This window comes from Cololabis saira, chromosome 12, assembly GCF_033807715.1.
Source record: "Cololabis saira isolate AMF1-May2022 chromosome 12, fColSai1.1, whole genome shotgun sequence".
Classification (NCBI taxonomy): Eukaryota; Metazoa; Chordata; class Actinopteri; order Beloniformes; family Belonidae; genus Cololabis; species Cololabis saira.
The window spans coordinates 30,108,041-30,131,696 of NC_084598.1; the positions used below are offsets into that span (position 1 = coordinate 30,108,041).

Sequence of the window (23,656 nt, forward strand, 5' to 3'; positions counted from 1 at the left end):
TGAAATAAAATAGAGTCAATAATCTGAGTCAATAATTACACCAAGATTTCTGGCTTGATTTGTAGCTGTCAATGACATGGAGCCAAGGTGAGCAGTTACATTATTTTTTCCACAGGAATTGTTTATGACTAGTCTTAAGTAAATGAGAAATTGAAATCTAGATGTGGATTTGCTGGAATGTATCTTTCCATCTTGGTATTTGTTGTAGACTGCTGAATTTTGTCGGACATGAAATAAATATGTTCGTTTATCTTATTATAGCTCTTACACCTTGTACATGGCCAGCAAAATAACAATCTGTGCAAAACGACTGCATCTGTAATGCTGAGTGATGTCTTAAGGCTGATTTATGGTTCCGCGTTACACTAACGCAGAGCCTACGGCGTAGGTTCTGCGTCGATTTAACGCGGAACCATAATTCAGGCTTTAAAGGAAGCCGTGCCCCTTTAAGAGGAAGGGGAATCTAAAAGGGGAAGTGAAGCCAAAGGGGGACCTTCCTAGTTCAGCCCAACGATCAAAACATTATTTGTGCGCAATGGGAGTGTGTGCGTCTTCGGAAAAGACGTTTCTAATCCCATAGTCGGCGCACATTGTGGGGAAAGCTTGTCATGCTGCAGCTGAACGACAGCATGGAGCCGGAGAGCCCCGGCGCGGCGGTGCTGCACCCCGAGGAGGAGGACGGGGTGGAGGTCGCCTTCACGCCGCCCGAGGCCGTGCGAGGCCTCGGCCGCGCCAGCTCCGTGGCCTGCTGCCCGCCGCTGCAGACGCTCACGCCGTTCCACGTCCACAACCCCACCATGCAGGCCAAAGTGAAGGACTACTTCGTGTTCAGGGTGAGTAGGCGCCGCCGTCCGGCGATAGAGCTCGAGGAAGACGACAGAGCGAGGCTGGTGCTGATGCTGATGATTGGCAGGTGTGTGATGCTGGTGATGCTGATGATGCTGATGATTGACAGCTTTGTGATGCTGGTGATGCTGATGATGCTGATGATTGGCAGGTGTGTGATGCTGGTGATGCTGATGATGCTGATGATTGACAGCTGTGTGATGCTGCTGGTGATGCTGATGATTGACAGCTGTGTGATGCTGATGATTGACAGCTGTGTGATGCTGCTGGTGATGCTGATGATTGACAGCTGTGATGCTGATGATTGACAGCTGTGTGATGCTGATGATTGACAGCTGTGTGATGCTGATGATTGACAGCTGTGTGATGCTGCTGGTGATGCAGTGCTTGTTCTTTTTAGCCTCGGGTCAAATGTAACATGATAGTTCCTATTTATAACATTGTAGACAAGTCAGGAAGACAGAAGAGCACAATATGGCGCTTTTCAATTATTTTTGCTTGTAATTCTGGCACTTTCTTAAAATTCTCTTGATTAAAAATGACAACTTGAATTTGGTTTACATACTGTAAAAACATACATCTGATTTTAAATACCCAGTAATGCACAGAAGCGAATGAGTTGGAGCAGATTGAGGGAATTGTGGAGTTTAAAAGAGAACAAGGAGAGAAAGTTAAAACCATTTCTTCTCTGGCTAGTTATGGACAAAGTAAGATAAGTGGCACATTAAATGGATATCAGGCTGTCTAAAATTTTTGTGCAGTATATTTTGCCAATAGATGACTGCAAAAGAGATATTAAGCTTTCATGGAGAAAGAGACTTCTAACAGAGTTGCAAGATTTGTTAATAATAATTACTAAGAAGATGCAGCTCTGCACTCCAGACATAGAACTGTTTTCCTCTTTGAGAGCTCACCTTTATTACCAGGAAATGTTGTGATGTCATCAAATCAAATCAAACAATGCAAAATACATCACACAACAGTGCCAGTAAATAAGTTACAATACTTAAGGACAGTGACATGTGATTACGATGATTGCCAGCTGTGTGATGCTGGTGATGCTGATGATTGCCAGCTGTGTGATGCTGGTGATGCTGATGCTTGACAGCTGTGTGATGCTGGTGATGCTGATGATTGACAGCTGTGATGCTGCTGCTCTCAGCCAGGTACCATCGAGCAGGCTGTGAGCGACATCCGGACCGTGGCGCTGCCCTCGGAGGATGGGGAGGTGCTGAGCGTCTGGCTGCTGGCAGAGTGAGCAAAAATATCAGTCTGAAAAACACACAAACACGTCATTGGGAGGTTTACCACTTTTTTCTGAGGCATCACTTCTCTGCGCTATGTCAGTATCAGGAAGTTGAACCTGTCGGTTTTTTTCCCCCTATAGAATTGACCACTGGAACAACGAGAGGGAGAGGCTGGTGCTCATTACTGAGAGGTGGCTTTGATTTGTTTATCTCAAATATGAGAATATATCGTCCATATCTACTGCTTAATGTCTGATTTAACCTCCCCTTTTTATATGTGCAGGTCTCTCCTGGTCTGCAAGTATGACTTTATTAATCTGTTGTGTCAGCAAGTAATCAGGATCTCTCTCAACGCCGTGGATACCATCTCAGTGGGCGAGTTTGAGTTCCCACCGAAATCCCTCAACAAGTTGGTCAACAAAACATATTTGAAAGTATTGTTTTGTTGTCGTGTTTGTTTTAAGTGGGGTTTTCCCACCGTTTATGTCTGTTTTGTTTTGTTAGGTTTTTTTGGTTTTGTTTTCGTTGTGTTTTGAGGGTATATATTTGGATATCATTTTGGTTCTTTAACGGACCAGCCCCAACTTAGGATAAGAAAGTAATGACATTAAAGGAGCCGTCTGTAAGAAATGGCCAAAACTGGTACTGCAGTCCCTTTCAAAATATTGTTGAGCGGCGTGTACCCTCCCCCTCCTCCCCCCGACCAGAGGTTGCCAGGTAGGCTGCAGAATGCAGCAGGAACGTAGGCTGCCATGGCTGCGATAATTAGAGCCGAGCTGGCAACCCGGATGCCGAAACAATACTGACTTGGTGATTGGGAGATAGGTGGAGGGTGGAGCTTCAGAAACAATACTGACTTGGTGATTGGGAGATAGGTGGAGGGTGGAGCTTCAGAAACAATACTGACTTGGTGATTGGGAGATAGGTGGAGGGTGGAGCTTCAGGCCAAAACAAAAAATGACAACATAAACATCAGTTGAGGGCTGCAACTCCTCTTTTTAAACTGGAATATCCTGGCTTGAGTGCTGTTGTCAGTGACATAAGTATTTGAAATGAATAGGGGTGGGAAAAAAAATCGATATTTCAATATATTGTTGTGCTCTCTGTTTCAATAAATAATCGATATACTGTCGGCTAATATCGATATTTTATTACAACACACATAATGGTTTACGCGGTTGTCACCGCAGTATTTTTCAAGCTCTGCCCCGCCCGCCCCCGCTGCCCTCGTGAACAAAACAAACATATCAAAGCGGCCGCCTGAGAAACCAGCTCAGAAAATACAGAACCACGGGTTACTTCGTACAGACAGCGGGCTGAGCAGCACTGTTAATGCTGGAAGTTACTGGTGTTTAAGCTGCCATGTGCGTTAATTTCCGCTCACACAGACAACCAGCTGCGTTAAGAAACGGACCCCGCTCCGCTCGCGCTCCACGTGAGGAGAGCGGCTCGCGTTACACCAACGCAGAGCCTACGCCGTAGGGTACGCGGCGACGCGTACAGTACGGTGCGTGTCGCCGCGTACCTTACGGCGTAAATCTGCGTTGGTGTAACGCGGAACCATAAATCAGCCTTTACACACGACACGGACACACAGACACACGCCCACCCGCGCAAAACCAGTGTTCAGTGCTTTGGATATTTCAGCTTAAATTTCAAAATGTTATATTAGTTCAATGAAGTTCATATTATTTATATTTATTATAGCTTGTTTGGTTTCTTCTGTTATCGGATACAGTTTGTCATGATAAGTGAAAAATGCCTGATGCTTCATGGCAATATGTGTGTGTGGTGACAGAATAAATTAGACAGGCTAAAAGGATATTGGAAAATAAGGCATATTGAAAAGCCTATTTGAGTTATTTCTTAGTTATTTCACAATAATGATTTGTGAAAGTATTATTTCACTAGTTATTTTACAGTCATATAATTCAGGCAACAGCGCAAACATTTTTTTTAATAACACTAATCCACATCAATATCGGATCAAATCGAATCAAATGGTGATAATAGATTCTGAATCTTAAGAATCGGATCAATTCTTGACATTTGAATAGATACCCAGCCCTAGGAAGCAGTGAGGTACTGTGCAAAATTAAGTTGCTTACTGACTTTTCAGTATTAGAAACAAAGCAGTGCACTGTCTTGGTTTATATAAAACATGTTATTAATGTTCATGCACTTTAATTTGTCCAGCTGTAAAGTGTTTACATTTACAAGCCTAGGACACAGTGAGGAAATATACAAATGCACTTTCTTGTATGAAGTTTTAGCATTGAATAAATGCATAACTACAGACGTTTTCCTTTTTATAGGTATTTTTTCTTTTTCAGTCCCATGATATATCGCTCTTACCGATATATCGATATATCGAATATCGAAAATATCGTGATATTATCGATATCCTGGGCCACATATCGCCAAAGTATCGAATTGGGACTTACCCGTATCGTCCCACCCCTAGAAATGAACATGATTTTTAAATGTCTGTTGACATATCGGGGTCATTTTATGATTCGTTTTATTATTGCTCTTACATACAGCTCCTTTAAGTGTTTCCTACTTTTTTTTTTTTTTGATAAGTCCCCTTCATCAAGAAGTAGGTAGGAATATTATTTAACTATTTAATTATTATTTCAGAGTCATTGATAGAACAGATAGGGTAGTACTATCTGGTATTCTCAATTAGTGCATTGAGTAGAATTTTTGGTTAGTATATTTGGCATGATTATAGCACTATGAAATATGTTTTGGTATGTATGGACTTTGACTTTTTTTTTTTTTTTTTTTTTTTTGGAAATTGAGTTGTGGGGGTTTGTGTTCTATGTATCTAAGGTATACCCCTCTTTTTGTGGCTGAAAATATAAAAATACAATAAAAAAAAAATAAAAAAACATATTTGAACTAAAAAAAAAAAATTTTTATAATTATGTACAGGACAAAAAAATAATGGAATGAGGCAAGTTTTTTTTGAAGATGTGGAAGAAACAACAAGATCCTTACAAGTCTCTGTTCTTGGACTGCCGCGTTGTCTTGCAGGAGAGAGGGTTACGGGATTCGCGTCCAGTGGGACAAACGTCCCCGTGCTTCATTCGTGAACCGCTGGAACCCCTGGTCCACAGAGATGCCCTACGCCACCTTCACAGAGCACCCCATGGCCCACGCCGATGAGAAGGTGGCCTCTCTCTGCCAGGTATAACCCCGTTGACTAAATCAGGACGCATGCACGCAACGTCACTTTGTGATGAATAAAGTAGTTGCACAGAAAGCTTGAAATGGAAGGGAAAAGACAAACAACGGGGACATTGGTGAAGCAGTTCTTTACCCCAGCAGTCACAGGCCAACTGGAAACAATAGCCTGATTGCTTCCTTAATGGTATAACTCAACCTCTTGGACAAAGATGTTTATTCATACAACTTAAATCCAAGCACATAGCACTGTGTGCATGAATAGCTATTTGTTTATTTCATATTAACACTGCAACAGTTCTTGGAAAGTTCTAAGAATATTTCCCCTTGTAGAAGAGCTTGCTTTACTTCATGCAAGTCTCAAATGTATTATTCCAGTCTTTTCCAAAGAGACGTCATTCTACCATTCAATCCTATTTTTAAAGTGATACAAAAGGTTGTTCCTGTGTCACGTTTACCTTGTTTGTTTTTTTTTAATTTTTATCTCCCCAAGTTGGACAACTTCAGATCCCAGCTGGTGCAGGCAGTCAAGAGAGCTCATAAGGAGCACCCCATCCCCGGTCGGGCTAACGGTGTCCTGATCTTGGAAAGACCTCTCCTCATTGAGACCTATCTGGGCATTATGTCTTTCATCAATAATGAGGCCAAGCTGGGCTACTCCATGACACGTGGAAGAATCGGCTTCTAAAATCTACAGTTCCTCTAAAGCTCGGCCCGTGTGTCTGTGTTACGTTGCACCGTTGAAGGGAAGCTACGGCCTCCGACGTGTTCACGCCACGTCGCAGACGAGCGCTCCAGTCTGCAGCAGGTGATTGAAGGGGCAGTGCTGCATGGACTGTCAACTCATTGTTTTTTTTTTGCGTATTCAGTTGCTTTCCACCAAAAAGCTGCACACAGCTCCGTCACAGACGTGTTTGGAGGCGAAGCCCACAGAAGTTCGGAGTGCACAGCTCATCAGAAATGTGACGTTTTGATTTTGATGGAAGTATCAATTTCATGGGTAAAGTACGTTGCTTTTCGCTCCCTTAAATGAGCAACTATGACATACACAACATGTTCTTGTATGTCACAGATGTTCTATGTAATCTTGCTCTGTTAAACATGTATTTTTGTTTGTTTGTAAGTTGCCTTAATGGTCCTAGAACTGGGATTTGTGTTAACACATTTACTTTTAAACTAATAATAGTTGAGTTACAAACAGATATACATGCGTTCACATCACATCATTGCCATCTTGAGGTATTGATACTTTGAGTAGGATTTAAGTGATTCCTTTTGTAGGAAACAAAATCCAAAAAAAAATCCATCTTTTTGCCCAGCCAAAGCTCACACACCATACTACCATGCATACAATGCCAAAAATGATGTTGTTCCACATTGTCTTTTTCTGGTCCTACTTGTGCATGCTCCTTGCATGTTGAGTTTGCATGACCGGTCTTTTTTTTTTTCTTTGTCTTTTTTAGAAAACTGGAGTGAATTTGTAAATAGTGATGTGATTTATTTGAATCATTTATTTTGATTAAGTAACTCATAAATACTTACAGAAAAATAATATAAATGCCAGTTCGGGAAGATTTTATTTAACGGGAGATAAATGTGTTGTTGCAAATGTCTGAAGCTTGTTTTCTTGCTCTAAATATCTGTAGCACAGCAGCAACAATGGAAAATAATAAAGGTATACATGTTTTTTTTTGTCAAGACAGCAGCTCTGAGTGTTGACAGAATCAGCAGTTTGCTGAATCCCCCCACCGCCCGCAACTTTCCTGGCAGTATGTATCAATAAAACTACAACTATGACATTCTTATTGTCACCAGCAGCAACTAGAGTCATAAGTTACATTTCAGGTCCAGATAAATGTGTAATATCCTTCAGAAACAGATGCTTTGAGGTGTAGTAGTTAGTTTCTAATGTTTAGTACCACCAGTTAATTTAGAGTTTACATTATCTCAGTTCAGTTATTCTAAAAGTCATGAGGCAAATTCCACGCAGGAGAATAAACCTGAGGAATGCTGGGAGTTGTAGTTGCGACGCTGTCCGTGGTAGTGTGGGAGGACCCAACATGAAGGGGACTTTTTTTCTTTTAAATCAAGAACCTTTAGCTCAGCACAAACACTTCTGAGTGGATGATTTAGATATTAACATGTAAATAATTCAATTTTTGAAGCATTATTTATGGAACAACTTTATTCAGAATTTTGTAGAAACATATAAAATAGTTAAACTAAATACAACATCTCTATAAAAAATTGCAAACATTTTCTCACAGTGTCTAGTGCTTTAGTATCGACTTATTTATTTAGAAGAGAGTTACTTGTAAGAATGTTGTTTCAAGTAAAAAAGAAGAAATCCCAGTAACCTGCACTGGGAGCTTCAACAGCCTGGCGAGCAGCTTCAATCCAGCATACAGGTACAATATTTTCAGCAGTGTTACCACTGGTCCAAGTTCAGTTGTGTGGCGTCTTAAAGTTGAAGTTTAACAACTGCTCTTTTGAGGAATGTGTGCTTCACTTGTCTTCCTGGTCGTGCTCCATATAGCACAAACAAAGCTGTTCCTTTCCAACAAGGATCAGAGAGTCCCCACTGGAGTGCCAGGTTAAGGACTGCACTTGAAAGTTACCTGGTACGAGGAAAACAAGGGTCACTGCCATGACAAAGCATTTGCACACACAAATGGAAGAGAAAAAAGAATTATCTTGCATCCCAAAACCCAGACGCTACTGTGTTGCAAACTAGCATGCACACATTTATGGGCATGGTGGATATGTGTTTTAGTGTCTCCATATGGCACTTTTCCACTAGTATCGGCTCAGCCCGGCACGGCTCGGCGCGGCTTTACACGGCCCCACACGTGTGTTTTTCGCACTGCCAGGGGAGAAGTGTGCAGGTTTGGGTGAAGCTGCTGTGACGTACTCGATTGCGCAACCGCTTTGTTCATGTCGGCGCTGATGAGAAATCAGCTGGAGCCGGGAGCGGCTGAGATTAAAACAGCCCGTCTACATCCCTTTTTTAATTTTTTCTCGACAGCCACCAGGTTTATGAACATCTGCACCTCAGAGTTGGATCACCAAACAGACGTTTTGTGCTTTATAATAAAATCGCTGCGAGTCCCCTCGCGCTGACTCCCGCTTCCTGATTCAAACGTCTGACGGCCCCGCCCCCCGACCAATCAGAGGCGCGGAGGGTGGTGACGTCCCCGCCCCCCGACCAATCGGTGGCGAGGAGGTGGTGACGTCAGAAATAGTCCCTGCTCAGCCCGCTTTCAGAACCTCACTGAAATGGTTACAGAAAAAAGTATCGACTTGGAGCGGCTCTACTCGTCTCAGCCCTAGTGCGAAAGCGCAAAACGGGTAGAACCGAGCTGAGGTGATACTAATGCAAAAGCGCCAATAGAGTCCATGTGAAGAGACAAGGAAGCCACTGGTTTCTTGCATGCTCTGGACAGCAATGGCTTTAGACTATTTATTTTCCGACTTGTACGTACAACGTAAACCAACATTTATTAAAATTACTACTGAAACTGAATATAAGAGCAAGGAGCCCTGAGACAAATATACTTTGGCCCTCAAAAAACAGGAGGGTCAAAGAACAGAGGTCATTCCCTGTATCTGAGAACTAAATTCTGCCTTCTGCACTTATTCCCATTCTCATTACCTTCCACGGGGACTTGAACACAAACGCAGCCTCCTGGGGACCAAAGATAGAGTTTGCTGTTGCCGGTACACATGGCCAGTCGGGGGCGTCGGGGATCCCATTGAAAGCAACGCACGGCCAGTGTCTGCTCCAGCACGGCCTCCAGGCCCATCTTCTGCATGTCCCACACCCAGACAGCAGTGGCCATGTTGTCTAGGGAGAGCAACGCAGATACCAGGCCACACAGAGGAGCTTTTAAATACTTGGATTGTAGTGAAAACAAGTTCACGATACGTTACTAATGTAATGATTGCAGTTCTCTGGGATTACGATGAAGGTTTAAAAAAAAGCATTGAGTCTTACCATTTTTGGTGGCAAGATAACGGCTGTCTGAGCTGAACGCCAAAACGGAGACGCCGATCTTGGGGTTGGCTCGGTCTGGGTCCGGTTTGACCACAGGAATTTGGACGGGCAGCAAACAGATCTCATCTGGATGAGCCGGCAATATTTTTAGAGTTTGTGAAAAGAAAAGTGTTGTTACTAGACCCCAAAAGTGTTAGTGAAACACGCTTTCAGAATACACAAGGCCGACGACGACGTACATTTGCTCTGGCTGTTGAAGAAAGACGTGCCCATCGTGATGTTGTGAAGAGACATTTCATCGCTGGCCATGGCTGTCCTTTTTTCCACTTCCTTATATATAGTCTAAAAGCATAACAAGCCATAAATGCAACGTAAATAGAGAAACTAAGATGCATTTGAAATACTGAATAATATGCTGAAAATAATAAGAAAGAGAATAAAATGCTGAGTAATACTCACAGCCTTTGTGTTATCAATGGTTGCCGGGTGCTCAAATTGAAGGATTTTTTTCCATGTGATGTGATTGAGGATGCGAACCTGGTATGAGGGAAAGACATTCTGTAATGTACTTCGCATCAACGTTGGCAATCGTAGACAAAAAGCTGTGATCAAAACAAGTCATTTTTAAAAAAGCATCCATACTTTTTCATCATAACTACCAATGGCCAGGAACTGACTGCTCGGGCTCCAGGACATAGACTTGACCCCTAGTGACCACTCGTAGGCACCGTAGGTTGACAGCAACCGCCCGTCCAAAGAATAAAGTAACACCTTGTACTGCAGAGAAGATATACACAAGTTAAACAAGAATATTACAAAAAAGCCCATTTTAGCTCGAGCTGGTAGTAAAGCAGCATGCTTTGGATGGGTGACTAACTTTAACTCGGATATCTCAATTGACTCCTCTTGTACTCGTGCTGACACCTTTAGTTACTTATATTATTTAAAAAATACCACAATGCAGTCCAGATAATTCAGAGGGTTAGATTTATTTAGAAGCAGTTAATAAAGGAAAAATGTTCAAGATTGTTTAATGTGAGCAGATGTGTTTTCTTGATTGAAGCGCCATTGTAACTGGTTTTAAACTTTGTTTCTGGAAAAGTAGTTTCTCTTAGTGGAACTGCAGTCGAGCTAAGAGTATTTTTAGCAGAACGTAGTCATGTGCTGTTCCAGCCTACTTTCATCCTTGCTGTTTATGTACATTATTCAACCCTCAGCTGTTGTTTTAGAGTCCGTTTCTCCCTCTTGAAACACTTTTCACAAACAAAAACCCTGAAAATTCCCAGTTTTCAGAGGTCTGCTCTAGAAATCTTTTAAAGGTTCCCAAGCCAGATATAGAGCAAGAAGTATAAAACGACAAATATCCATGTGTGAAAATAAAAGGTAATACGTAAGAACATTTTCAGCTATAAAACAAAAAAACTTTCTGTTGACCTTTATGTTACCCTTCACTCATTTTTCTATGATGTAGACACTTCTATATATGATATTGCTGTTACCTCAAGAAGAGTCATTTATACAGGGTTCTTACACATTTTTCAAGGTCAAATTCAAGCACTTTTCAAGCACTTTTAAGGGTCATTTTCAAAATCTTCAAGCACCTTATCGCTGGGGTAAAATATCTACAGGAATATATATACACTGGTACTCATAATTATTTTTTCCGCTTTTTATCACAATTATGTACATTGTATCGTGCTGTAAACATCTAGTTATGTTTCATCTTACTGATTTTATTTGTCCTTGTAATAACATAACTATAAAGTCTGATCCCAATTTCGTGAAAGACAGTTTTAATTTCAAGCACTTGAACTAAAATTCAAGCACTTTTCAGGCCTTGAAAACACAACATTGAAATTCAAGCACTTTCAAGGATTTCAAGCACCCGTAGGAACCCTGTTTATATTTCTTTTTTTTTTTTTTATAAAAGAGAAAAAAAAAAGAAAGGTCAGCAAGGAAACTAACTTCTAGACAGTTCTCCCACACCGCCAGCACGCAGCCGTTAGGAGACCACTCCACTCCAGCGAGGTCCTGCGTCTCAGTTTCAAAATGCTGCAAAAAAGTTCAATAACATTTAGTTGAATGACATCGATATAAAATATTAATTTACAGAAAAAAAAACACACATCCATGTTAATTGAGTTCTAGTAAAACGATGATGAACAATTAAAAATTCAGCCAAAATTACATTTAAAAAAAAATGCTGCCATGAATTTTGCTTTTCTCCAAAGTCATAAAAATGCATGTGAATGAAATCTTGAATGAATGTAAGTTTCCCCTTTATTATCACCAATTACATTTTTAATGAATTCATATCTAAGTCTACGTGGTTCTGTAATTATTAGAACACTTTATAATTCTCAGTTATACTCATATTTTTACAAATCTACCTGCCGAGAATGAATGGACATCTGGGTTGTAACAGACAGTAAGGGAACGGGTCTTACAGTAAATGAATGTAGAGGGACACAGGTACAGGTGTAGGTGGTGAGATGAACAAAATATGGTGGGAAGCTGGTCAAAATGTTGTGTGTAATCCGTTTTAACTATCAAAAGCACACGCAGCTTAGAGCAATTTACAGCAGTCTTTTTCCTGAGCAGTTAGCTGTGATCCCATAATGTTCATGTCTGCATGTTATTGTTGGAACAAGACTCATGAACTTCCACAATACCGATCTTGATGTCCTAGTTCACTTCTTTTGATTTTCCCATGATGTCATGAAAAGAGGACCTTGTGTTTGATGGTCTTCCTTGAAAAACATCCACAAATGTTCCTTGAATTAACTCAAATGTTAATTATGTCAATTAGCCTAGCAGAAGTGTCTAATGGCAGTTTTTTTAAGTTGCAGACAATATAGATAAATATATGTGATAAAGTGATACATTCTTATTTAATCATCTGTATCCTTATCCAAATCCACCTACAACGGGAAAAGTTAACTTAATTGTCAGACACGACCCCAGCTGTTCTCTTTGAAAAGAAAGTGAAATGTTTACGTTTCTGGGTGTTTGGTCTGGCAGTACAAATGAACATTTGTTCCACCGTTATTTACCCATCTTTCCTAAATCCATAGATAATGCAAAAAAGTGTGCTACTTACCCTGAGTAAATGCCAGTCATCACACACAAATATGCTGATGTAGTCTTTGCAGTCGCGGCGTTCAGCCAGGGCCATGTAGCAGCCGTCTCTGCTGAAGTCCAGTCCTGTAATTGTAATTGCAAGTTACAGTTTTATATGAAAACACTTACACGGCACCTTGTTATCTGAAATCTATCAGAGGGGGGATTTTATACAACAACCCCAACTCTGTTAAACTTTATTAACAATCCACTGGAGTGAAAGATGTCATGTGATATTTCTTATCTGACTTTATATAAACAGAAAACTGAATTGTTCTAGGACGTTCTGTGGTTTGGGGTTTTTATTCGGTTAAAATGCCTTTTAAATCAATTATTTAATAATTAAAGTAATACAAAAGAGCTTTTGTCATTTTTAGCTCAGAGCATCAACCTGGAGGGCAAATCACTGCTGCCCTGTACTACATGTACATGTGTTTATAGACCCGAACAGAGACACACAACGAGAGAACAACTGGACAACTGAACATGCCACTTGACCGTTGAAAGTTAAAGGGTTTTTGCACAACTATCAAACTTTTTTGATGAGTAACATTCTGTTGAATTAATGCAATTGTTTATAGAGACCACCGGGCAGGAATCCTGAATTCACTGTGGTTGTTTTTTCCAACAGCAGGGATGGCAAGAGAACGGCACGTCATTAAAAAAAAAAGTAGTGAAATGCAATGGAAACTAAAGTTAGATATTCTCTTCAGATGAGATAACATCAGCTACAAGTCTCACCAATTCTTGGACTGCACCCAAAAACTTTTTTTTTTTAGAAGGCGATAAGTTAAAGCGTTTAGTGGGCGGCTTTAGACAAAACCTTCAGGACATGTATCATCGCAGAGCTTCCATTCAGCATGGTTCTATGACGTCTCTGAGATGCAGTTTCGCTCTTCTTCAGCATAGCTTCATGTCTAAACAGATTTCACAGACAGAGTATTGTTTTGTCCAACTACTTAACTGTGTAAGTTGTGTTTATGTCTGGCAACAATCACATATTACTATGGCAGCTAATTAGAGGGTTTCTCACTTTTCACTTTAAGTTCTGTAATTAAACCTCATATGCTGTCAGAAAAGCAATCCGTGGTGTCATATCCAATATTTCAATTGATGTACCTCTTCTAGTGTAAGGTGAAATTATTTTACAATGTTGATTGTTGTGTCACATGTTTTGTTGACTTATTATAGTTATAAGATCATAACTGCAGGAGGTTTTAGTTTGAAAAGGGGTTATTTTGCTCTGTTCGTATATTTCCTTCCTGCTCAACTCATCTGCTGAATTCTTTTTTGGTTTGTTTCTTTTAGAAAAGTGGAGAACCACTTGTTAAACGTTCTTAAACAAGCTGCAGTGTGCCTGGTGGTATCAGACACATTTTCTGGAGTCGCAACAATCAGCTCCAGCGGCCGTGCCGCAGGCGGAATGAGACACATTTACCCCGGGTGGAATCCACAGGTCAAGAGTTGAAAACAACAGCAGGGTAACTGTCGCAGCTGGTGATAAAATTATTATAGAGCTTTTAATGGCTCAAAAGCCTGTCAGGAGGCAAAGCAAGAGCATGATATGATCACAACATTTGGTCCCATTCCCAAAAAGAAAAAACTGTCTCAGGTTTTAAAATAAAATCACAAGTATGTTTATGAGATTCCAATGAAACTTTCACCACAACAAATGCGAGTAAACTCAGCTGTTTATGCTGTTATAAATCGCTCACTGTAATAGTACACTATAAAACAAAGAAAAACATTCATAAGTAGGGAATCCAGAACCTGTTCCCAGTGTTTCAATTCCTTGGAATCGTTTGCAAATTTTGCCAATGATTCCCTTTTCGATTCCAGTGGGCACGAATGACGTCATCACGCACATTGCGTAAGCTACGTAACATAAACTATGCAACGTGCGTAAACCAGCAGTCAATAGTGAACATGGCTCCACAAGCGATACAAACGCTCAAAAGTCTGGTTACATTTCAGTATAAAAGATGACAACAGGGTAACTTGCAATACTTGCCAAGTGGATACTACCAACATGCATAAACATTTGTGCACACATCATGCAATAACATTCAATGAATGTCGCGTTTTTGATCCGCTCCAGACTAACGTCAGTAATTCTCAACCCAGCAGCAGCAACGGTAGCATGTCTGTGGCTAACAATACTGCAGGTGACTAATTAACCAACTAACACTACCTATCATATTAGCGCCTCATTGTTGTCCTTTTTTTAAATTAATCATCAATAAGGGAATCGATATAGAACCGAATCGTTAAGCAGAATTGAAAATAGAATTGGAAGCCACCACAGCAGAAAAATGAAAATGAAAAAATGTTGATCAAACTATCTAACATATAACGACATTTTCAATCACAAAACAAAAGCGATGGTCAATACATAACCTCAGGGTGTCCTGTGTATTTAAAGCCATGTAATTACCTGATTCTTTGGCTCCATTAAGTCTGCGGCATGCAACTATCATGGCTGAATTATTTATATGACAGGTATCAAGATGCACGGATGGCAGGCCTTGTATCGCATGTGGAAAATGGGGAGAGTCAGTAACAATCATATTTCCAGTCGTCGCTGACAGGTCTGTTATGACGGGAATGCCACATTTACTGAGGAAGGGACACAGCTGTCAGCAGAGAGGACCAGAGTTTGGCTCCATAGCCTGGATTGTGCCACATGATAAAGACCAAGATGTGATTAATGGGGCATGCCAAGGCAGTCAACTGGTCCTGTCCTCAGGTACTCCAGTAGTACTTACTGGTTACACTCATAATATCGCTATCATACTCACCCTTTTGACATGCTTTGGGATACTTGATGTAGGAGACAGCTTTGGTACACAGGGACCAGACGGTAATTCTCAGCTGTCAGAAGGAACAACAAAGAGAGAGAGAGAGAGAAAAACAAAGCAGGACAAATAATTAATTAGTAAAACAGTAACAAGCACAATTATGTCAGACAAAGCTCCAAAAAAAGAAAACACCATCTCACTTAAAGGCACGGCAGTCTTCTGACTGTAGGAGGGGCCGAATTAACTATTCATCTTTTATGAAAAATTATTACAAAAAGAAATCATAAGTGACGCTGTTGCTTAATGAGTGTTTCATATGGCTGGAGGCCGTCAACATCATGCTTTAAAGGTAAATAGTGCAGTACCCTGACAAAGGTCTCCAAGTGCTCCTCTACATGTGAAGATGTGTAGGACCTACAGTATGAAGATCCACACTACAGTTCAGGAAAGCATGCAACATTTCCTATGTGAATTGAAGCTAATGCGTTTGAGAAGGTGAATAACTGGGAGGGATATGAGACACTTTGGTAACGTGTGTGGGGTGCCGTCTATTAGAGTACTTCCTTAGGAAATCAACACACACAAACTGGTAAGAAAAATGGTGTGAACTGATTGGATGCTCTGCATGAATTTGCTATAAAATGTGATCTGATCCTCCTGTAAATCACAAAAACAGATCAACACAATATGTAAAGATGTGACCTTCATAGAGCTGCTTCAACGCAGACACATCTGGTGTGAAATGCAGGCCCAAACCACTATACTCCCTCCATCATATGCTGCACATAAATGTGCAAAAGACGTTCAAAAGACCCCCCCAAAAAGGAACATTTAGACTGACAAACTTCAAGGTAATAATAATCAATATAATTAGTTATCTGATTTCCCAACTGCAGCATTAGCTGCTCTCATTTTCTTTATTCGATAAACTATGTGTGACTTAATAGAGCTACAATAGACAAAACACTAAGAAAGTGGGTCAAACTCTTCCCTGGGCACATACAACTCCATCTATCCATCTTCTACATCTTCTTCTCTTCTACGCTTTATCCCATGCAGGGTCATGGGGGTCTGCTGGAACCCCAATTCTAAACAAAGTTTATTTTTACTCTTTTAATAAATAAATTCCAATTCCTTGGACTTGACATATTAAAAAAATATATAATAATAAATATTTGTAATGGCGCAATTACTGTGCATTCTTCTTGGAATTTAAATAGATTAGGGTTTTTTTTGTTTGTTTTTTTTTAACTGAGAATGTGTACAGTAAAAGTCCAGGAGTGAGAAGGCTTTCAACACGTATCCAGACAGACATCTGAACTGGGTCGAGTCTGTCACCTAATTGGTATGAAGTGTCAACTCTTCCGTTTGGCCGAGGCACTCAGCTGCGTAGGCCCTGCACTAACGCCTCCGTGCACACTTTCTGGACTTCCCCCCAGGCAAGGCGGCATGACAACCAGCGTCAACACTGCTCAAACACGAGCACGCTTACACTCTTTGGATTCTTTGAACCCACGACAGACAGGATGCAGAGCAATCAAGACCAGAGGGGAGGGTAACTCTAAACTGGCTGAAAGGAGGAGCGGAGTTAGGAAGAATGGATGGGAGATGCTTTTCCATCTGGGGTGGTAAGCAATAAGATCCCGGGTTGGTAAAGCTGCAGTTGAGATAAAGTATCATCACCAAAAGATGAGCGACAGCTTTGGACCTGACTCACATGAAGTCAAATTTCTACCTCAAATCGACTGATGAGCCGTCAGATCTATGGATGATGAGGTTATCAATTAAAAAAAAAAAAAAAAGAGTAAGGGGTTAAAAAGGAAATAACTACAGTATTTCATTATATGGTGGCCGCCAAGCCTTCTGAGACTGTAATTGAGAGGGGTACAAAAAGAATACCTCTTACTATGTGATGACAATTTCAAAATGTCCAAAAGAGAACAGCTGGTGCCGATCTCTACCTCTTCATCCAGTCCGTATTGATTAATAGGCATTTGTGGTCAGAAATCTTAACTGCAAACTGCAGGCAATGTGATGCACAAAAAGGAGCTGTCGACTCCATTTCATGAAAGAAATCTTTAAAAAAAAGGTTTAAAAAAAGAATAAGTGCACACTTATCTGAAGAGAGAATGGACGAGTGCACATGATGCCATGAGGCCCATCCGTCAGCGGAGGATTACACTGCAGGCATTCCGCACAGAAAACCATCTCAAACCGATATAGCATTTCTCCTGTTACAGTCTCATGATTCCTCTAAGGAGTTTGGGCCTCTCATTCCTTTTTCTGTTGAGCTATTGTCTCATATAGCGATGCATCAGCTGCCTACATTTACAGTTTGCAGAAGCATTATTGTCAACAATTCTACACGTTACCAAAGCTTCAGTTGCACCAGCCAAGAATGCCATTGCTAATCTGATCCCAACCATGCAAAAACCATTAAAGAAGTCAATCCCAGCAATGTCCTTGGCTGAAGTTTTTCCACCCACAGTTCATCACCCCTCAGTTGCTAAAGCAGGATTAAGATGAATATGCGAATGGCATTTTGTGAGGTCCTGACATAAATGATTGGAATTCAAATAGATGACTACTATACATAGAATACGTTTAAGCAGTGTGACTTTCTATTAAATCTGGGATTTGGTGCCTTCTGTAATTTACAACAGTTGCTTTATCAGTTCTGCAAAAACAAAGTAGCTGATTCAACATACCCTGAAGAGCATTCCACAATAGTTCCAGTGAGCTGGAGTAACAATATGCACCTAAGCCCAATGTAGTACTCTTATACTGCCACAATATTAGTTTCAACCCAATAAATAATCGTGCATCGACAATATTCATATTGCAGCTGGAGTTAAAATTAGGAAACAAAGGCAGCCAGACACATGCACGCACAGCCAAGTAAGCAGATTTAATGTCACCCAGACAAACAAACACTTACACAGAGGCATGATCCGCACCACCGGCAGCTGTCCCTAAACATGTTAATATAGCAGGCTGTTTATGAGAGGGGCTGAAATTTAAGCCAGACAAAAGCGCCCGCCTGGCACTACCTAAATGAAATCTTGGGCTGAGGTGAAGGCAAGGTCAGTGGGTTCCTTGACAATGCAACAATAAGTGCCAACTTTTCTTTGTTCACTTTCCCCCGACCTTATACTATCCTATATAAACCAGCTACTTATATTTAGGAAGTTTTAATTTAAATTTAGAAAGTTAGCCAACAAGAGCCCTGGTTACACTGGTACAGGACTGTCAGTATGATAAGTCTTAAAAGTTATGTGTTTAGAAATAGTTAAATAAATTCTAATTAATATATGATATTATATATATATATATATATATATATATATATATATATATATATATATATATATATATATATATATATATATATATATATATATACATAATAATTATTAATTTTGAAGCCAAACTAAATTGTATACTTTGTAGAATGAAAAACTTCAAGATACTAAAAGTTTTTGCAGTTTTTGCAGTGGTGGAACTCAAGAGGGAGAAAAAGCTACAATGCTTCAAAACAAATTAAAAATAAAACAATGAGGAGTTTTAAAGAGTTTTGATCGCAACTTCGCAAGTCAAGCATGTACCAGTAAATCCACTCTCAGAGTAAGACCTTAATTGGACTGCTCCATGCAGATAGACTCTTTCTATAACATTTCCCCATCTAGTTCCTTCTTTTCTTGGAAGATGAGACCATGCACGGAGCAGTCACGCTGCAGCACTAGCTGCATTGCTCTCCAGACCAGACACAGTCGTTGGATGAGGAGGCAGGTTCAGGATGACAGACATGTCTCCGTCATATTCCACATGGCCTGAGCTCTTATGCCCTCTCACCCTTTATAACACATGCTCACTATGGACTGATTATAAAAAAGCAACTGAACACATCTTCATTACTCTGGGTGTAGTTTTGATGTCTTGCGTTAACATCTCTTTACTCCAGCGAGTTGCCTTTGGCCGATGCACAACTACAAACACAAGCAGCCTGCGACTTTTATACCTCTGCCAAAAGTAAAGCGCTACTAAGTTGGGCCACATGCCCCACCTTTAGTGATAATTTTCCTGCTAATCCTTCCACAACTTTTGTGTCAAACAAATAAAAGCAGAAAGTAGCACCATTGAAGCTGATATAATCTGTCGTGTCCGAGGCTCTTTTCGCGGCTCTCTGTCTATCATGTAATAAATCTGGCGATCCAAATTTACCCAAGCAACGTTTCCGTCTGTACTGTTAATTCGTTACAGACATGTCACGTTATGTTTAAAATAATTAAACAAAACTACGTCCCCATCATGTAATTTTAAGCATAAGAGAGTTTTTTTTATAATGGAAACTGAGCATATATACATTGTCATTTGTTTAAATACTGAACGTGTGCTTGCATAAAAGTAGAAACGATATCACCAACAGATTACAGAATTTCAAATATGTGTAAGATCTTCAAAATCTAGAACTGACACCAAAATAAATATGCTGACTGATAGTTTTTATACAAAAGGTTTATATCTGAACAAAAGACGTATGTGGTGTGCAGACAGTCCCATTTAGGAAAACTATTTTGTTTATCGTGACGTTTCAATCTGTAAAACTTAAATATTAACCTGAAAAAGCCAACGCAAAACTGTCAACATGTTTATATGAAATATATTACAGAAGAGTTCCAACGTGTAGAAGAGGCTGCTGATTGTAATAAAAATGAAACGCAAACAAACATTAAATCATACTTTGGTGAACTTTCACCATTAATGTTGCAAGTTTCTACTTTATCAGAAGATAAAAGAATTACATTTTTTATGACATGCTATGCACCTTTTTGAGATGCATAGAATAAAGTTCTAATTTACATTTTCCACTGAAAGACATAGTTTTCTTATACATTTACTAAGCTGCTGCTATAGACCATAGAGTATGGAAACATCAACAATATTAACTGCTTTTCATAATTTGTTTAATTTTGAAATGTTCTTTAAATTGTATGTAACGTTTCCAAAACTTTAAAGTGGCTTTAAGATCGTTTTCAGTATATATATGATCCATACCAGGTTTTTCAATAAAATTACTTTTTTTCAAAATCAAAATAATGCTTGCAAACTTGTTTACCTGACAGTAACTTGTGCTGTGTTCTACAGATCAAGTTCACCATCGTTTTGTTCTGTTTCACAGATGTTAAGTTGTCTATTGTTCTATCTTTATTCTCAATATATCATTAAAAGAACTTGCTGCCCAGGAAAATAGCAGCTCTGCGTTGGCAGGACACACGCACATTACACCCATGCCAGAGAGGTACTTGAGACCTGCGTATGACGGAGCACTAACAGGAGGAGAGGAATGAAATCAGGCTGAATACACGCAGCAGGTGGGGGGTGTAGAGGCAGTCAAGAAAGGGTCTGGTGTCTGGCTATTTTCAGGTCCCCCCTTCCTTACGGGCCAGCAACAGTTGAAACCAGACAAGCTTATGTATAAAAACACTTCCATGCACAAACCAACTTCATGCTTACGTGGAACTCGGTGGTGTTGAGAATGTGACGTCCGTCTGGACTCCAGCGCGAGGAGACTAGTCCTATTGAACCCTCATCGATCTTACAGTGCCAGTCCAGCTGCTCAAGAGACCACACCTGAAGAAAAAGACAGAGATACGAAAGAGTGGCAGAGGGACAGCAATCACCCATTTCTGGTGACATCCCTCACATGTATCTTCCTTAAATCGATTTTTAACTTTAAGAGCCATATAACAATCAGAAACCATGAAAGACTGGCACTGGATACCCCTTCAAAGGTAAGGGATTTGGTATTTATATCAAAAAGCTTTGAAAAGGTGTTAATATGTAAATAACAGCCACTTCTGTTCTGTCCATGTTCAAAAATATGTACAATGATTTACTTAAGTAAATGTGATAAATAAAAATGTTTTAATATTTTCAAGCCATATAAAATAATAAAAACATGACACAGAATATGCAAGGCTTGGAAAAAAATAAATGATGTCCTGAAATGGCATGTCAGACGTATTAAGAAAGCTATTTAATGTAAATGTCAGTTAAAATGATATATATGTGCCCCTTTTGCCTTGTTAAATGGTAAATCTCAGGAACTGGCTTTGGTCCATATTTCTGATATGCATTATTTGACATATGTATGTATTTTTAATGAAATAAAGATATCAATATAAATATAGTAGACCTTTTTTGTTTTAATTAGTATCAACAAATTTCCCTATCAAGCAATTATGTGGACGAGACAAAAATCAAAAGCTTGAATACGTTTCCTTGAATGTCTAAGATGCTGCAAAATAACCCCCATCATTCTAAGTCAATGACACACTAATGACATATGAAGAGGAAAAAATGATATAATTATATGTCAGCAGAAAAACTAACTGATCATAGTCCCATTAATTGTATTAAACTAAAAGCTACTATTTAAACCACGTCAAATATGTTTTTAAATCCTACCTGTACCAGTCCTCTCTTGTACATCGCACAGAGGATAAAAAGAGAGTCAGAAGACCACTCCATGTGGGATATCTGATCCAGACAGGTGTACAGCTGCAGGATCTGCAGGGTGCTAATATCACGCACCACTAGCCTGTACTGTACGCAGGTAGCCTGAGGAGTTCAGCCAAAAAGGGGGAAAAAGAAAACAAACATCACCCACCTCAGTTTCATTCATTTTAATTAAGATATGTATGATTTCTTCTGCCTTAAACAAGAAACTACAAAGCCTAAAGCTCACATACTAACCAAATATTTTCCATCTGGGGAAACTTTGCAAAGCTGGTTGGACTGCTTGAAGACTTCAGAGAAATTCATCTTACATTGGCAAAAGTTCCTAAACAGACAAAACGGCACAATGATTTCATGAACATTGTCGATGTCTAAAATGAACATGTGATGGCGCCATAACCTTACTGCTTCAAACGACCGCGGTTGAATTGGTTTGATATTGGATATTGGATATTATGAATTCAACACCCAGAAAACTTGTGATACACCACTGATTTTGGTCAAACCACTTGTGATGTGTTCATGGTCATCTAGACTATATATCACAAAACAGTAATTATTAAAAAAAATCATATATATGGGCTGATTTAATGTGGTTTAATTAATTCAACACCAATTCAACAACAATGAAAACAATTGGTGTTATGTATCACAAGTTGTATGGGTGTTGAATTCATTAAACCTCATTAAATCAGCCCATAATATGATTTTATAATAATTACTCTCTTGTGATATATAGTCTAGATGACCATGAACACATCACAAGCAATATGACCAAAATCAGTGGTATGTATCACACGTTTTATGGGTGTTGAATTCATTAAACCACATTAAATCAGCCCATATATATGATTTTTTTAATCAGCCCATATATATGCCCATATATATGATCTTTTTAATAATTACTGTTTTGTGATATATAATCTAGATGACCATGAACACATCACAAGTGGTTTGACCAAAATCAATGGTATGTATCACAAGTTTTATGGGTGTTGAATTCATAATATCCAATATCAAACCAATTCAACCGCGGTCTTCAAACGGAATCATGAGTCGTGAATTCATTACAGAGAAAATACGTTTAAAAGGCCAAAAACGGTGAAACACAAAAACAGGTAGAGTTTTCTTCAGAGCAAAGTTTAACAAACTAACTTAAATCAGCCTGGTTGACTGACGTGAAGCAACAGCAACTAAATAAGACACATTTCATAAACTTGTAAATTATCGGTTGATAGTATTCACTTTAGTGCAAATAATAAAGAAGAACTTGAGAAAATGAGCAAGTTACCTTCACAGTTAGATGTCTCTGGACTGTTGCTGAACGCTAGCATTTAGCAACTTAGCAGGTAATGGTAGTTTATCGTGCAAAACTTCATAATCCTTTAAACATTTTCTTCTCTAGGCAACTACGTAACTCATATGGATCAAACGAGAGATTTAGAATATTCTACGAGCCATTTAGGAAAGGTTTTTTGGATGCATGCTCGCCTCTGGGATCACCCTTAATCCAACTGTTGCAGGTTTGTTATGAACGTTTAACGACGTCACAGCGCTGTCCAATCAGCATCTGGCTTTAGCGCTTTGCCTTCTGGGAAATGTAGTTCTTTTTTCTTTTTTTTCCTCAACTTTATTGAAGCAAAAGACATAAGTATACACAGAATTGAGAGCAACATCAGACATATGTGTATACAACATAAACTACACAATTATACAGTCACAAATACGCCAGGGGAATTAGTCATTGACAAAGAAAAAAAAATTAAACAAATATCTTATATAGCTTACAAAGGTCATAAATTTTAACAGCTTTTTTATTTACAGAATCAGATATGGAGAATATGTATTGTTTGATATATGCTGACAGCTCCGGAAAATTCGGCTTTTTATTTTAAAATTTGGATCTGTGGATATAGAATTTAGTTAAAATAACGAGCAAATTG

The 23,656-nt window shown here is 39.4% G+C and overlaps 3 protein-coding genes across 5 annotated transcripts in view; 2 read left to right on the top strand and 1 right to left on the bottom strand.

Moving 5' to 3' along the window:
* The first annotated feature begins 480 nt into the window (after positions 1-480).
* On the top strand, positions 481-6,982 carry tprg1l (tumor protein p63 regulated 1-like). Of its 3 annotated transcripts, none has more exons than XM_061736494.1 (6): positions 481-833; positions 2,009-2,100; positions 2,234-2,284; positions 2,377-2,502; positions 5,133-5,286; positions 5,767-6,982. In XM_061736494.1, the coding sequence occupies exons 1-6, from the start codon at positions 609-611 to the stop codon at positions 5,968-5,970; spliced, it is 852 nt and encodes a 283-aa protein (XP_061592478.1). In that variant the 5' UTR covers positions 481-608; the 3' UTR covers positions 5,971-6,982. The 3 variants fall into 3 exon arrangements, with proteins under 3 accessions (XP_061592478.1, XP_061592479.1, XP_061592480.1); XM_061736495.1 differs by having other exon boundaries at positions 5,776-6,982; XM_061736496.1 differs by having other exon boundaries at positions 2,377-2,394.
* Positions 6,983-7,495: 513 nt separating this feature from the next.
* wrap73 (WD repeat containing, antisense to TP73) lies at positions 7,496-23,238 on the bottom strand. Its single transcript, XM_061736499.1, has 13 exons — positions 23,005-23,238; positions 21,951-22,038; positions 21,663-21,815; positions 20,709-20,825; positions 15,195-15,267; positions 12,377-12,480; positions 11,242-11,328; positions 9,919-10,053; positions 9,736-9,813; positions 9,516-9,618; positions 9,277-9,402; positions 8,935-9,126; positions 7,496-7,900 (listed from the first exon to the last, which is right to left on the bottom strand). Exons 2-13 carry the CDS (start codon positions 22,017-22,019, stop codon positions 7,788-7,790), a joined length of 1,350 nt encoding a protein of 449 aa, XP_061592483.1. The 5' UTR covers positions 22,020-22,038; positions 23,005-23,238; the 3' UTR covers positions 7,496-7,787.
* Positions 20,770-23,656, top strand: part of tp73 (tumor protein p73) — a 29,522-nt gene continuing 26,635 nt past the window's right edge. The window contains exon 1 of the mRNA XM_061736497.1: positions 20,770-20,986. Within this exon, the coding sequence (XP_061592481.1) occupies positions 20,955-20,986 (32 nt within the window). The 5' untranslated portion in view covers positions 20,770-20,954. The remainder of the gene's footprint in view (positions 20,987-23,656) is intronic.

What these genes read in the sequence shown, in the direction of transcription:
- tprg1l (XM_061736494.1), top strand. Translation starts at nt 609, where the DNA reads ATGCTGCAGCTGAACGACAGCATGGAGCCGGAGAGCCCCGGCGCGGCG. An exon ending in CTGGTGCTCATTACTGAGAG is followed by an intron (nt 2,285 to 2,376) that starts GTGGCTTTGATT and finishes TTATATGTGCAG; the next exon opens with GTCTCTCCTGGTCTGCAAGT. An exon ending in AGGTGGCCTCTCTCTGCCAG is followed by an intron (nt 5,287 to 5,766) that starts GTATAACCCCGT and finishes TTTAATTTTTAT; the next exon opens with CTCCCCAAGTTGGACAACTT.
- wrap73 (XM_061736499.1), bottom strand. Translation starts at nt 22,019, where the DNA reads ATGAATTTCTCTGAAGTCTTCAAGCAGTCCAACCAGCTTTGCAAAGTT. An exon ending in CCCCAGATGGAAAATATTTG is followed by an intron (nt 21,816 to 21,950) that starts GTTAGTATGTGA and finishes TGAACTCCTCAG; the next exon opens with GCTACCTGCGTACAGTACAG. An exon ending in TTGGTAGTTATGATGAAAAA is followed by an intron (nt 9,814 to 9,918) that starts GTATGGATGCTT and finishes CCCTCATACCAG; the next exon opens with GTTCGCATCCTCAATCACAT.